Source organism: Protopterus annectens, chromosome 2.part0 (genome assembly GCF_019279795.1).
Source record: "Protopterus annectens isolate FY-2018-M chromosome 2.part0, PAN1.0, whole genome shotgun sequence".
Classification (NCBI taxonomy): Eukaryota; Metazoa; Chordata; order Ceratodontiformes; family Protopteridae; genus Protopterus; species Protopterus annectens.
The window spans coordinates 1,242,524,330-1,242,540,463 of record NC_056728.1 but is presented as its reverse complement, the minus strand read 5'-3'; the positions used below and the strand labels follow the sequence as shown (position 1 = coordinate 1,242,540,463).

The following is a 16,134-nucleotide window of genomic DNA, read 5'->3' as shown; positions in this document are numbered from 1 at the left end:
CACAGATTTTTTTTTCTCTTCTCAAAATCCCTGCTTCTGTGGCACATAAGCCCTGGTCAGGAATAGAAGAATAAAAGAATAAAAGTAATATACTACACAAGAGCCCTCCCACTCTCTTTTTTTTGTTTGCCCTTTCCCTTACTTTTGCATTTCTATTCCTTTACCTTGGATATGTAGCAGTGAAAAGCAATCTTTGTAGTATATTGTCTACACCTCTAGAAGATAATTGTTAGAAAACGCAATGTATTTGGCAGATTTTTGTCTAGTTATAAATTCCATGCCTTAATGCATGAAATTGGTAGTCCCAGTTGATAATGCTTTGTTCTTTCAGTCTGTTAACGGATACCTCTCTCTCTTACTCATCATCATCATCATCATCAACCCCCTTTTACCCATTTTCTACATCCAGCACTGAAAAATAAAATTCAGGGACTTATTTACAATGCATTAGAACAGGTTCCCTTATTATAATGATACATGTTGCATGACATTTCAAGTGCTATTTATATCTCAGTAGTGATATCATTTAATACACTGTAGGTAAACTACTGGTGGTGCTATGCAGTGTTCTTTTAAAGTAAGTTAAGTACTATGAGAATGCAGTTCATTTTATGGTTACATTTGCAGTATGTTATTTATGTATCTGCAATATTTGTGTGCTAAACTATATGTTATTCAACCCACTGGAGGAAGGGGCAGCATATATTGGGAGAAACTTTGTTTACTCCTGCGCAGGAACTGTATTACAAAAGTCATTTTCTCACTGCCATTAAATATTATATTCTGAGAGACATCTTTCCCTAAGATGTACTTACACAGCACTTGCATATGGAGTTTGCAGATATGTTAAATACTGAGATAGATGCTCAGAGGATAACTGCATAACTACTTGTCACCACATTATGAAGGCTGCCTTTGTATATTCATTATAACTGCCTATGGAGCATTTTATTTCAGAAAAATGTCACATGGCTTCATGTTATGGTTGCAGATATCGTGATGTGGAATTTTACCTGCATCCACAAAATCATGGCTTTAGACGGACTTGCAATACTGTGCTGATGTGGAGACAAAAGCCAAAACTCTGCATGCAGAAGGCTTCATCCAAGAATCACCCTTAAGTAATATAATCAACTCATTCTTCCCTGTCCACAAAGTTTTAGTTAATGGGAGGGTTTATCTAATCATACATGTAGTAGAGAAGGTACCAGGCAGGGTGCCCACTCTCTCCAACCCTTTTTCTATTAGTTATGGAAAAACTTGCATATCAGGTCAGGATAGTGTTAGAAAATCAAACAAAACTGGATGGTTTGACCAATTTTTGTTTTATATTTGCAGATGATTGCGTATTATTCATTTCAAAATTGTCTGCAGTACTGAGTGAGCTTTGGATATCTTCCACTCTTTTAGCAAAGTTTCAAGACTGCAGTGTAATTTTCAAAAAAACATCTATACTGAAGGATGGTGGGGTAAATGAAGAATCGGAAGGCTTCTCTTTCCCACTTGTGTCACAAGCTACTTATTTAGGACTAAAATTAAGATCTTCCCATCCTGATACTATTCAGATATTCAGACAAATTGTCAGGAATTGGTAACCAAGATATGAAGTATTTTACCATAGTTAGCTAATTTTCAATCTGTTGTGTGTAAAATTAGAGCAATCCAGAATATTTCCACGTTTTGTATATACTTAAAAATATCTTAATTTTATTATCTCACTCATTCTTGGAACTTCTTCAAGGCAACATAGATGATGCTATTTTTGGGAAGAAAGGCAGGAGACTTTAAGTGACATTAGTGCCCATCCCGCCTTTTTAGGAGGGGTTGGGAATCCCCCACTTGGTGAGGTACAGGGTAATCTGTCTCAGTATAGAACATGTAAGTTTTCTGAAAAATGGCTTTGGCAAGTATACCAAGAAGGACTGATGCTTGGGGATTGAATGTGGGCCCAGTGATGTGATTTGGTTTCACCTGGAAGTCACTAAGTCAGTAGTTAATAAATCCAGACTTCTGTCTCTGGATGACTGGGGAGTAGTCATATGATTGCATGTCCTTATTTCCCTTACCGGTTCAGAGTGGAAAAAAAATTGACTCATTATGTTTTGAATTTGGTTTACCTAAAGAAGAATGGCTTGCAGTTTAAACAATTATGGATTAAGTACTTCTTTATGCCATAAATGAAGGTGAAGTGGAGCAGGGCATGACTGATGTACATGTAAAGATATATGGGAAAATAAAGCTGAGGCTTTGACGTGTCTTATAGCAGGAAAGTGGAAATGACAAGAGAATTTTTTTAAGTAAGAGGGAGGTGAACAGACTAAAATGTGGCCTAAATATGACCAGCAAAAAATAATTTTATGTAGATGGTATCTTACACCATACAGACAACTGAAAATGGGTATTTCAATTGCTGGTAATTGATAGAGATGTGGTCAGGGCAGGAAAGATAGTTTACATATGTTTTGGATTTGTCCCAAGGTCTGGGCATAGTGGGATTTCTCAAGTAGCAACATGATAAATTATGGAAACATCACCAAAAGTCTAAAACACCAAACTCCCTTATAGAATTTAAACAACTTTGAAATTTAGTTAAAAAACAAATTGCCGATGACCAAAAATCTTATTACTCTAAGCTCCAAAACAATCATAAAACTAACCCCAAAAATTTCTGGAGCAATATCTCCACCCTCCTAAGTCCTGGAACAAAAGACAGTCCCTGCCCTGACCCTAATGCACCTGACCATATCATATCCTCCAACTTTAACTCTTTCTTCATTAACTCAGTAACCAAACTTACCACTGCCTTCCCTAAAAACCGATCTTCCCCTCCCTCCTCTCCCCCCTCACACTCCTCTCCTTCCTCCACTAAATCTACTTTCCCCTCCTTTCTCTCTCAAACCTATCCCTGTCAACACTGTAAAAAAGCTTCTCTTACGCTCCTCCTCACGCTAACTCCCCCTACCCTTTCTCACTCTTTCCCTACTCTTATCTCCTACTGTTTCTTTTTTCCCTATAACTTTGACAGCCCGTATAAACCATTATTTTTATATCAAACAAAATTGTTTGCATTAACTCCTTTGTTTTTTACAAGTCATAATACGCTGTAAATTTTTAAGCAATTGTACATTGTATTCTTTTAAAATTGTATTGTAATTTATTTTGTCTGTAGCTTTGCATATGTACTCACATGGAGCTGTTCTTCCCGGGCCTCCATTGGAAAAGGGCTCACTCTGGCCCCATGGACTATCCCGGTTAACAAACTGCAAATAAATAAATAAAATAACAATTTTGAGCTACCTACTGCTCTGAGTTGGGAGTTCTGGATCTTTGGTCTATTTCTGAGCATAAGTCCTGTTGTTAGGAAAAACGTAGAAGAATAGGACACTTGCTAGTCCTATTAAACTTTTTTGTACTAAGACTTGGAAGACAAGGGGTGTTATTGCAGGGGAAGTCCTAAATGCTTCCTTAAGATAACACCTGGGTAACATTTTCTGTTCATTTAAGTATGTTGGTTATATTGGGAAGAGAGAGAAATGAGAGGAAGAGATGCAGGCAATGAAATGAATGCTTAGTTAAAAATCAGACAGAAAGCAATCTTAGTAGCAGGTAATGGAAAACAGGCACAACTAATGGTCATCAAAGAAAAAAGAAAGGCTATGTTTGATAAGCACAGTAAGTACCAATAGTTTCAGTGCACTGTGTTTTAGAAAACTCATTGTCCTGATATATTAGTGGTCACTAATGTGGGTATTACATGGTTCTGCTATCAAATAAACAAAGTATCCCATGCAAATGACCCCCTAGATTCAAAGCTTGGAATAGAATGGTGCAGTGATGGATGATGCATAATGCGTAAAAGCAACAACAAAAAACAGTGCACACTGGAAAGTGATAATGGCGCGATACTCATAGTAAGTACTGCTGCAGCACCAGTCCCCATGCATTGATGTCCTCAGCTACAGTGCCAATCATCAGTGGAGTCTATGAATTGTAACAGTCTTGCAAAGTAGACAAGCTAGTATGCATTTTTCTTGTATCCTTTGCATCTAAGTATGAATACTATCTAGTGTTTTTTTTTATGAATGCTAAACTCATCTTTAGATTAAATGTAAGTAATTATATTTGTGTTAGATGCCAGAGAGACACTTATAATCAAGTTCCTTACGTTGTTATAGTTTAATCTGTGCTGTCTTTGCAATCCAAATAACTACAGTGTAATAGTATTCTTTGCAGACTAAAGCATGCAGTTCATTGCCACAAGTATACACTGATTTGTATTTGCATTATTTGGGCTTTCTTATTAGGATTTAATATCATACCACTGTGGAGTAACTTTTGCTTATGTAACTTTCCTCTTTACTTCTTAGAGAGAGCAGACCAGAAACAAAACATTACCATATCAAACAAACACAGACTAATCCTATGCAGTATTACATTGCTGAGAAAGTTGTCCGTAGCTGTATACCAGAACTAATTGACTATCATCAACACAATGCAGCAGGTAAGATATGTTTGGAATTAGCAAGTAACGTTATGAAAATAAAATTAGTAAATAACCATATTAAAATAAATGAATAAACTTAAATATATCATTAGTTGTCTTTATGGAACACTAAGTAGTTGTAGGTGGTTTTCTGTCAAGGTGATAGCCAGGATTTTTAGAGCTACTACCACCTTACAAGCTGTGATATACTTGCTAAACCCACCCTGCCCAGGAAAGTTACTCATTATCTGTAATTAGGTTACAGTGTACAGAACTGCCTAATCTCACATAGGCACACACACACTCAACCAGCTGCACACATGTACACACCCACACACCACAAATGCAATCATACAGCTGTAAATATGTATGTTATTTACGTATTTATTATTCATGTATATGTATGTGTTTATATTTATGTATGTTTATTTGCAAGATGTGTGCATGATATATATAAAGAGAGAGATAGAGATATTGATATTAGGGATTGAAAGCATGTGTGTGCACCAGTGTTTGTGGATTAAGGTTAGAATAAAGTCATATATTTAATGTTGGGAGTGTGGACCTCTATATGTGTCATGTGTCTGAGAGTCTTCCACAGCAGTCGTGGTATGGAAAGGGTTTTCTAAGGTATGGTGTACAGTTGGCATTAGAAGTAGGTGTGACAATGTGAGGTATTGCCAGCTATGCCAGGAGCAGCCTCTTTGCTGATTCTAATTCCAAACATGTGGCCTCCAGTTCAAGTCTCTAACTCCAGATGGATTTTTACGTCCTGTGAGGAAAAGGTGAACTGTCCTGTTTCTGAGGGATGCAAATCCCCATCGCCAACTGGTTATCCTGCTGGTTGCTGGTCTGGGTTACAGCTGCAACTAAAGCTGAAATAATTTCCTCTTTAGTCAGGTTAACATCCACCAGTTTTTTGGCTTTGCACACTTTGGGGAACCGGTTCTTTGTCAGCTTGCCATAATCCTTTGTTGACATCTTCACCCACTTTCTCTGACTAAATAGAGCAAGGCAAGATGAAGTAGGTGGGAGATCCTTCTTTGACAGGTTACAAAAACAGAGTGCTCTGAGACTTCAGTCTCACCTAGTATTAAACATTATTTTCAGTGATGGATTACAGAATGACATCACATACATCTGTCATCTTACTTCTCCCTTTGGCTAGAAGCTGTCAAGATTTAGTGCCTATGTGCCAATAATACACACACATAGCCTTGCTAAGATCTGCTGCAGCTTCTGGAAGTCAAAAAACAATTTCAAACCCCCACCCTTCCAGAGTAGCAATTAGTTCACCCCAGTGACAATGCCAGAAGCTTTCTAGTACAGACATTTTGTTTCTGGCTGCAATGAGACCTGTAAGATACAATCTTTATGGCCAAAATTAAGTAATTTAATTTCGTACGATTTTCCAAAGTCAGGTGGATTGAGATTAACCTATTCTCTTCTAATATCCTCTGTTACAATATTTACATTTCAACATTTATATTGATACATTTCAAACAGAAAAAACTTTACAAATACATTTTCAACACAAGCTTTTGTACAAATCAGTGTGACATTCAAATAACATATAATTCTTTACTAAATTCCAACTAGCTGTACTGGCATATGTTACACATCAACTGCCCTACATCTCCTGGCATAGCTGTCGATACCTCACATCATCACAGTAGGGTTGGGATTAACAAACATTATTAAGGTGAAAATGCAGCTACATCCAAACATTCATTGTGGGTGTGGAAAGGGGACAGTGCCTCTGGATTTGCAAACTGTAGTTGTTGCCCCTGATTGTCAAAAACAGGAATGGGAGAATGCACTGTCAGTATAGTAGAAGCAATTTTCATAGCATCTCTGAGTAAATCTATGCCACAATGCTGAAAAGGAGACTTACAGGCCTCTAATTTAAGATACGCAGTATGGATTCCATCCCAGCTATGCATCATATCATTTGTCCCTTTGAAAATTTTAGGTGGGATGTTATAGTTTGCAGGGCTGTCTACACATTTTTTATCATTCACTTTGTAGTGTCTTGACAGATGGGCTGCAAAACTATAGGGTCTCAGAGCTGTTACTGCATTCCATTTCATCTCTGTGTTTAAGAAGAATGATTTTTTGTTTCCACATTCTCAGCAGAGAGGTAGCGGACATTGAGGCTGTGTGTAGGGCCTATCAGTGGTGTGCGTTGTCTTCCCTCCACAGAAAAGATACTTAATTACATCCAAGGTCTGGAAAGTATACATTTGATGATATGGGGTGTGCATCTTTATTGATTATATATGAAAATTTCTTGTTAATTTCAGTGGATTTTCATGTCAAGCATACAATGGGGTGATTTAGTTCTGGGTATGCAATGGCTAAAATGAAAGCCTGTACCTCCAAATCAGAGGTTATGGTTCCCTCCTGGAAAAGAGTGGCTTGCAGGTAAGGGAGGGGAGCAGCTTCTTCCATTAGAGTAGTTAAAGTGGCATGGTGTCTTTTTCAAAAGAGAATGTACTGAGGATGAGAGGATTCACCAGACATGGGTGTATTACTAGAGTGCAGGAACTGTACTCGCTCTTGTGGTGAATTGAGAATGGTGTTATAGGCTGGAACTTTAAAGTTACCAGGCACTCTGTGTCCCCATCCTTAGCCATAGGTTTTAGGTTTGGGTAGCAACAAAAAGGATCAGATCACAGGCAAGAGCAGCACAAATTTAGGTCTGATAAAAATCAGTTACCTCTTGCATTTATTAAGACTACATGCCAAAGGCAGTGGGGTACCTTTGCACCTAAAGCTCTCTGTGCCTCCTCTTCTGTCTTTCTGTCTCTCTCTAATTCCCATCCTGAAGCTTTCCTTCATGATTTCTAGTTCTTTGTTGTTTTCTCTTAAGCTATAGTCTTTCCATCTTCAGGCAGGGCTGGCCTTAGGCTCCATGTTTGGAATGGCGTTCTTTTAAATGTATTTATTTTTAGAGCAATGAAATAGCTTGTTTAGTTGCTTTAAAACAATAAATAAAATGTCTCTATGTGCACGTGTGTGCACATGCGCACACACACACACACACACACACACACACACACACACACACACACACACGCACACACACACACACACACACACACGCACACACACACGCACACACACACACACGCGCGAGTGTCTACCAATTATAACCCCTTTATTCAGTGCATATACCTTAAGTGTCTGATTTTGGTTTGGTTAAATGAATGACTGAGTAAATGCATAAATAATGAACATGGTAATTAATTTCAGTGTGTTGTTGTTGTCAGATCCATACAGCTCATTACAACACTCCCTACATCCATAAGCATACACAGTAGTCTCACATGTGGTCTCTCACACACACACACACACACACACACACACACACACACACACACACACACATACTCTCAGCAGTTACAGACATTTTATTGACTGTTTGCATTTCTGATGCCTGCTTGGGCCAAGTAAATACATTATTACAAAATAATAGCTTTGTTAGCATATTTCAACTTGCTGCTGTCAGAAACATGCAGTGCAACGCATTACAGCCCTTTGCATGCACACATGCACTTGCATACATGCATAAATGTGTGCAGACAAATACAAACCCTCACAGATATTTAGCACTGTTACAGCCATATTGTTGACTGAGTGTATCTCAATGGTCTTATTAGAAGTATATAAATGAATTAATGTACAGATAATGTATACTGTAATCCCTGTGATGTGGAGTTTGCACTTTGCATGGTAACAATGTAAATTTGGACAAGAGTTGCAGATTCTACCTCAGTAAGATCAGGTTACAATCCAAATCTCTGTATCCCATGACAGGGTGAATTCAGTAAGCAATACCCTCTTCCAACTAAGACCACTCTGTTCACTATTGTAGTTTAAACTACTCAAGTTGCACCTCTTTGTGAGATAATTTGCTAGCTATTTTTTCAGTCTGCCACTATCACATTTACAGTCCTGGTGAAATTTTAAGAATACCAGAACTTTGATTTAATCTAAAAACATAGTTGAAAGGTTTGATGTAGCATTCACATAACTTCTAGGGTAGAAAATGAGATTGTCAAAGTTAGCATCATTAACTAAACTTTTTACATATGCAGCGCTGTAATACTAAGATATGAGCCCTGATGTTAGTGAAATGCAGAGAAAGAAAATGTAGTTCATGGAAACATCTGTGCTGTACTAATTTCATCATCCACCTGAGAACAAGTATCTTCAATGTTAAAATATTTATTTAATAAAGTACAAGGGGACTTTCCTTCAATTTGAAGTTACAGGTAGAGTAAGGAGTGGTTCCATAAATTTGGAATAATTTACCTTTGTTTGCTTTTTCTGTGATATTCAGATCTTGGGTGCTTACCATTGTTGGATGACTCCATGACAGAAATACAACAGTAATGTGGTCAACACTGAAAAGTGTAACCAGAAAAGTGTGTGTTTTCAAATAAATATCAACAGTCAAAATTAGTTCTGACTTTAAAAGCATTTATGTACTAGGAGTTTTATCCCACTTCACTCCCACTGTGGCAGATGTGCCCCCAACACCAGTGTTGACATACACTAACAATATGATTCCTCTTCCATAGAATAAGAGGAATTATCTCAAATAGTGCAATCTCAAACTTAACATGCAAGTTAGACCACACACATTTGTATGATTGCTGAATCAAAGTGAGGGTGTGCAGCCACTGGACATTTCCCCACACTGCACAGTGTCAAATCAAGGAGGGCACTGTAACATTTTGGTGGGAAACAGGAAAACTGCACCTACATTAGGAAATAACCGAATAACTGTTTCATGTACAATACAAAAGCATCATCCCCTAAAAAGGGATGTGGCTAGCAGGGAATAAGCATTGTGCAATGACAGTAAACAAGATATGTAAAGGGCCGCAGGAAGCAGCAGCAAGACCAAAAGAACCACAGGCAGGCCTCACTGGTGGATGAAGGGATAAAGCCCTGACTATATCCAAGGCAACCAAAGTTTGAGTAGCAGCTGAGTTACTTGAGATCACAGGCAAGAGGATGGGTGTGCCCATTAGGAGAAGAGGAGGTACTGATTATGGTAGGTGGGTCATTTACAGCCATGGTGGATGCTGGAGATGGGAGCAACTTTCAGGTTGGACCCATAGGCTGGCCTGGTAAGTATGGCCTTCCTAGGGACCAAGCAGGGATGTCCTCCATTGGCCATGCCTCATTTCCGACCTTATCAAAAGTGATGCCACCATGCAGGTGAGTGTTCAGGCCCAAAAATAACCCAAGTTGAGCTCTTAGATTTTTAGTAGTAAGTGGTAGATTCTGGGTTTTCCTTCCCTTTTGATTGGGAAGCACTATCATATAGTTAAAGGAGGCTCTGGTACCCCAGCATAGAGGACCGGACACCCAGGTTCTCTGAAAAGACTCCAGGGTAGCCATCAGGTTGTAACTTAGAGGGAGACACACTGCAATGGAGGATACGTTCATACTCACTGAGCAAGAAGAACATGATTTGAAATGAAAAACAAAAAAAAAAAAAAAGCCACAAGCGGGATCAAATGGGCAAATATGCATCACAGTTGCAATGTACAGCAGTGTACTGCACTAACAAACACACCTGTTATAAAACATACAGAACTGGAAAACCTCTGTAACACTCAGAGGCATGCACACTATAAACTTGTCCCCAGAACTAAGAAGTGTAAAATAACACAGGACAGCATAAATATACCACTGAGCACACCAACTGTCAGAGCAGTAGGTAGAAAAAAGACCAGTACCAAAACAACAGCCACTGGCACGGAAGACAGAGAATATACTACATATATGGGACTGTGCCTACTTAGAGAGGAAGGTAACTGGTTTTTTTTTTTTTTTTTTTGCGTCTTTGCCTTACTGTCTGTCATCAGGACCCCCCCCCCCCTTTGTTTCCCATTACCAGGATTGATATGAAGGTAGACCCTATCCCCTGTATGCACTTGGCAGGACATCAGAAAGGGATTGTTCAGTGGTGACTTCCCCAGTCTTCTCCGTACTATGTGTCCCAGAGTGTGCGCTACCCTCTCTAACCTCTGGGAGAAGCAGACGGCACATGTCCCTTCACTCCTTTCATTCCCTGTTTGACTCTCGCAGTACCATGAGCAGTTATCTCCTGTGTTACATTAAAGGCTTCATCCCTTTGTGCTACAGGAAGGGGGGTGTTGGTGCTGGAAGGCTATGCATATTACACAAAGAATACTCTACAGAGACCAGAAACAGCTGAGTTATATATATGCAAGTCACATAAGACCTATGGGGGCAGAGGCATTATATTCCCCTGCACCAGCAGAGAGGAGATTAACAGAATGATTCTCCATGAACACATACTTGATGCCACAGCCCCAGCTGTGGCCAAGCTGAGGAAATACCAGTGATATGTCCAGCCATATCATACAGAATGCCCTGACAAGGGTTGATGGGGATAATATGCAGGATATGCTCTGACATCCTTAGCCTGCATGAAGGCAGTACCTGTCTGAGTCAAACCAATGATTCCTGGAAAAAAAAAACATCTTGGTGAACCCGTAGCATAAATGGGCTATTCAACAAAAGGAAAAAAAATCATCTTCAAAGCCAAGAATAAACAGACAAAACAGTGCAGAGACACTCACCTGTATAAACAAATTAGAGAGCTGGTCAAATCTGCCAAAGCAAACTATGAGGCAAAGATAGCTTCTCAAGTGAAAGATAACCATAAGACTTTTTCTAATTATGTTTGCAACCTCAAGGGAAATGCTCAGCAATGTGCAGAGTTAGTCATGAATGGCAGCATGTACACCCATCCTGAAACTGTAACAAACCTGCTGGCCGACAAATTCATTTCAAACTTCTCCCCATCACCTCCTACCACACCCAAAGAAATACCTGCAACCATCTCTCTACCGGTCATTATGAGAGAACAGGTCCTTACTGCACTTGCAAAAGCCAAAAACACATCCTTCATAGGTCCTGACAACAGTCCAGGATGCTTCTTAAATAGCTTAAAACAGAATCTGTCAGGGCCACTAGAAATCGCTCTTTAACCACAGCCTCCGGGTGTCCTTCGTTCCAGAGGAAGTGAGGACTGCAGCTGTCATCCGTCTGCACAAGGGGAGCCAATCAAGTGACCCAGGGATCTACAGACCTATAAGCTTGACCAGTCTTAACTGCAAGGCCATGTGGAGAGAATTATCATGGACATGATCAATAATGATATAGGAACTCTCCAAATACTGGACCAGACCCAATTTGGCATTGTCAAAGGAGGTCTTGCCTGCTCAGTATGGTGAATTTCTTCTAAAAAGTCACCAGGGCCATGGGTGAGGGTAAAACTGTACATATCACTTACCTAGAACTGACCAAAGCTTTAGACAGACCCTTCCCACTCTGGGATCATAGATAAACTTACTGAGTTAGGCATAAACCCCTACATCATCAGATGGATAGCCAACTGGTTCACTGACAGAACACATGATGTCCTGATAGGTGAATCCATTTCCAGTAAGAAACCTGTTACTAGCAGTGACTCACAGGGCCCAGTGATGGGACCCTTCCTGTTTGATGCATACTTCTCTGAAGTGAAGGCCAATGTTGGGGCATCCGTCTCACCAAGGTTGCCAATGGCTGTAAGTTGGGAGCAATCGGTGAATCCCCAAATTATGTTGACATCCTACAAACTAGCCTAAAATGACATACAACTGATGCCAAAACCATGCTCTGAGACTAAATGATAAAAAAATGCGTAAATTATAATATTGATAGCACACCCCTAAAAGTAGACCCAGTGGTGAGGGACCCCATGAAAACATATAGATAGTAACCTAAACTTTGACAACCAGGTAGCTATTGTAGTGAGAAAATCCTTCTGTGTGGCTTAACTTATAAGTAAAGGCATGGCATCAAGATCAAAGGAAGTCGTTTTGCCATTGTACTCAGCCCTTATCAGGCCCATAATCGAGTATAATGCTCTCTACCTAACTAGGCAGTTACACCAGTTGGAGTGGGCCCATAGGTTTTTCACTAAAAAAATACAAAGTGCAAGATATATGTCTTATGCAGACTGACTAAAGGCCGTATTCCTTTACTCCATCTCATATCATTCAGTGAGAGGGGGACTGACCTACAAGATATTCTTTGATACAGCCATGATGACAATTTTACATATTTGCAAGAAAAATGTTACAAGGGCAGCACTTTCCTTGGACCTGGACCTTATTTGTGACTCGAACAGAACTTACTGGAGAGACAGATTCGTATTCCAAAGGCTACCTCATCTTTTGTGATAAACTCGTCTTCATAAAACAAAGCTCATCCCTCACTTTCTTCAAAAAGAATTTGCATAAATGAATGGGGGACTGTAAATACACTCCTAGGATACTGCCCATGCCCGTTGTGTACAGAGGTAGTCTGTAAAATGATTCAGGGCTCCAAAACCCAAAGACTTACTACCCCATCTGTGGGCTTGTAAAGGCTCTTGTGCTATTAGCCTAGTGATCACCTATGAACTTATGAATCTATGGACATGCCACCGTGCAATCACAGGATCATAGGAAGTTACTAGGCTAATGGCCCTAGGGCCCTTACAAGCCTAGCCAAATTCTACCATTATTTCCATGCTCAGCATTTATTGCCCCTGTCCAAGGGAGACACAGATGGAACCCCCAGGGTGAATTTATGGTTACCCATCCAATCGTCCAGATTGCATTTGAAGAGGGCCAGTGAGGTGCTTTATTTAACATGAAGTGAGAGTCTGTTCCAAAGGTGGGTTAACCTCTGGGAGACAAATCTGTCCTTCCAGCAGGTTCTCTTAATGTCACATACTAGATTTAAGTCATTAGAGTGAGTAACCCATGTACCATTTGACTTGCGGATATGGAGCATTTCCAATAAAGAAGGGTCGGACATTGCTTTATATACAAGGCAGAGATCACCTCTGAGTAGTCTGTATGAAACAGAATACAGTGACAGTGATTTCAGATGATCCAGGTAGGACAGATACTGAAGACCTTGAATTTTTCTTGTTAGGAACCTGTGTGGTCTTTCCAGTTGCTGGTGCTTGGAAAGGTACGTACCAAAAGGGGAGTAGTACTCAGTTATTGGTCTGATGAGGGAAGAGTACAGAGAAGTTATAACGTCTTTTTTCTGGAGGCAATCCCCTTACTTATGAGATGAACAATATAGAATGCCCTGCTTACCACTGTGGAGACATGGTGATTAAAGGTAAGGTTGGTGTCAACCTGTGTGCCCAGGTCTCTGACCACTGAGTGCATACTTACGGTGTTGCTATTGATGTGGTAGTTAGCGGGAACATTGCTCTTACTGAAAGGGATGATAGTGCATTTTTTGTATTGAGTTTAAGGCCATGACTTTGGCACCAATCATTTGTTTGTGTAAGACCCTCTTGTAGGATGTTGACATTATTTGGAGACTCTATGACCGCTCCCAGTAGGATGTTGACATAATTTGAAAATTCTGAAACTGCTCCCGGTTTGCAGTCATCAGCAAACATTGTCAGCCACAGACCTTTAGTTTTTGCTTGTACTTCTGAGAAATAGATTCCAAACAGTAGAGGTCTCAGGACTGATCTCTGTGGAACACCACTGAATACAGGTCTGCTGTTGGCGGTAGATTCCCCTATTTTGACTATATGAATTCTGTCGGTGAGCCAGTTAGCAACGCAGCTAATGAAATAAGGGTTGATAGCTGGATATGTTTGTCAGTGATGCTTGAGTGGGGGATAGTGTCAAAAGCCTTAGCTAAGTCTAGGTAGGCTGTATGCACAGATTTCCCTTCGTCCAGGGCCTTGATGACTGTCTTGAAGATGTCCACCAGATTTAACAGGCATGATGGCCCTTTGACAAATCCAAACTGAGAAGGGTCAAGTGTTTAGAGATTACCTATATCTTTGTTGATAAGGTCCACAATGATTCGCTCCATGGCCTTGAAGATAAGGCTAGACAGGGTAGTAGGTGTACAGGTCCTGGGGTCAGTGGAAGCACCACCTTTATGCAAGGGAATAACAGTGGCCATTTTCCATTCAGCTGGGATGAAGCTGTTACTTAGACTATAATTGAAGAGAGTACCCAGTGGTGTTACTAGTTCTTGATGAAGCCCATGTAAAACACAGTCTCGAATGTAATCAGATCCCATTGATGGTGTGGTTTTGGCCTTAGAGGGCATGTTTATGACCTGTTCTTTAGAGATGCATGGTAGGGGACAGGTGGCAGGGATGTCATGGGGTACTTGTGGCAGGGACAGGGGAAAATGTTTTCACAGAACTTGACGGCCAACAGGTTAGCTATGTCCACAGGCTCAGTATATGTTGTATCATTAACTACCAGTTTGAAATAAATCTGGGCCTTTCCTTTTAGGTTACGGATGTAACTAAAGAGTGCCTTATGGTTGTCCTTAGTTGAGGAAGCTAATTTGGACTCATAGTTTACTTTGGAGGGTTTCACAAGAAATCTTATTTACTTGTTATAAAGCCTGTCAAGGGCAGTTGTCCACCAGGCAGGTTTGCTCTTCCTTGAGGAGCTTGTTTTGGTCCTGTCAGGTATGGCCAAGTCAATGCAGTTGTGCAGGTGTTTCTGTAAAGCATTGGTGTAGAACCTGGCATACTTGCCAGTTCCATCTGAGGGGGAGGTGCAGTGAAGCTATTTATACTTTCCCCTAAGAGGTTGTAATCTGCTTTGGAGAAGTTTTTTTAGTTTAGTTGCTGCTAGGTGTGTGTGTGTGTGTGGGGGGTGATAGTTACTTCGAATGAGACTGATTTGTGGTCAGATCTCACCAGGGAAGACCTCACAGTAGGGGTTCTACAGTGGTCTCCCATATTTGTAAACGCCAGATCCAGGATGCTGGGACCCTTTGTGGGGGTGTCAACCAGCTGGTCCAGGGCACTGGATTTAACAGAGCCGAGGAACCTTTGGGCAAGTGAGTTTGAACATGAGTAATTCACCCAGTCAGTGAAAGGGTAGTTAAAGTTGCCCCCAAACCATTGTGTTCTGATGTATCATGATAGACCCAAGTGGATCCAAATAGCAGAGTGGTTGTCCTGATTCATGGAGGGGGTCCTGTAGTATTTATCTTTAATGACTGTTGATACACCACCTCCTTTAAATTTTCATGCCTTCAGTTTGTGGTCTGAATGTGTGGAAGGAGGTATAACCCGGTACGGCTGGGGTGCTCTTCACAGCCTTGAACCAGGTCTCTGTGACTGCACAAAGATATGCGTCTTCTAAGGTGAGGACTACTTCCAGTGAGTGCAGTTTCATTTTAAGACTTCTAGTGTTTAGCAACATAACCTTGAGGTTGTTTTTAAATGGAGTTTTTACGTTGGGAATTTTGTCCTTGATACACTGCCTAAAAAAGGCACTATGTGGTTGTAAGAGCCTTAGCCAGTAGCTGAAATTCCATGGGTGACAGATGAAGACCGTATCTGGCAAAGCATTGAGGTCTGTCGGTCATGTCATCCCAGGCTGACAGATAGTGGATCCCCTTAGAATGACACCAGAAACTAAGCCAATTATTGAAGTCAGTCATTTCCTGTTTGTATTGAGGCATCATCCTAGGTGAAGGTAAAATGCTGTATAAGGCTTGGGACATACCTGCCTCAGACACATAGTCCAAGAACTCAGTCATGTCTGTCTTCATATAGTCCA

The 16,134-nt window shown here is 40.4% G+C and overlaps 1 protein-coding gene across 4 annotated transcripts in view; it reads left to right on the top strand.

Moving 5' to 3' along the window:
- Positions 1-16,134, top strand: part of TEC (tec protein tyrosine kinase) — a 1,312,802-nt gene that overhangs the window by 1,118,934 nt on the left and 177,734 nt on the right. For all 4 annotated transcript variants that reach the window (XM_044061419.1, XM_044061418.1, XM_044061417.1 and 1 more), the window contains exon 11: positions 4,368-4,501. In XM_044061419.1, coding sequence (XP_043917354.1) covers positions 4,368-4,501 — 134 coding nt within the window. The remainder of the gene's footprint in view (positions 1-4,367; positions 4,502-16,134) is intronic.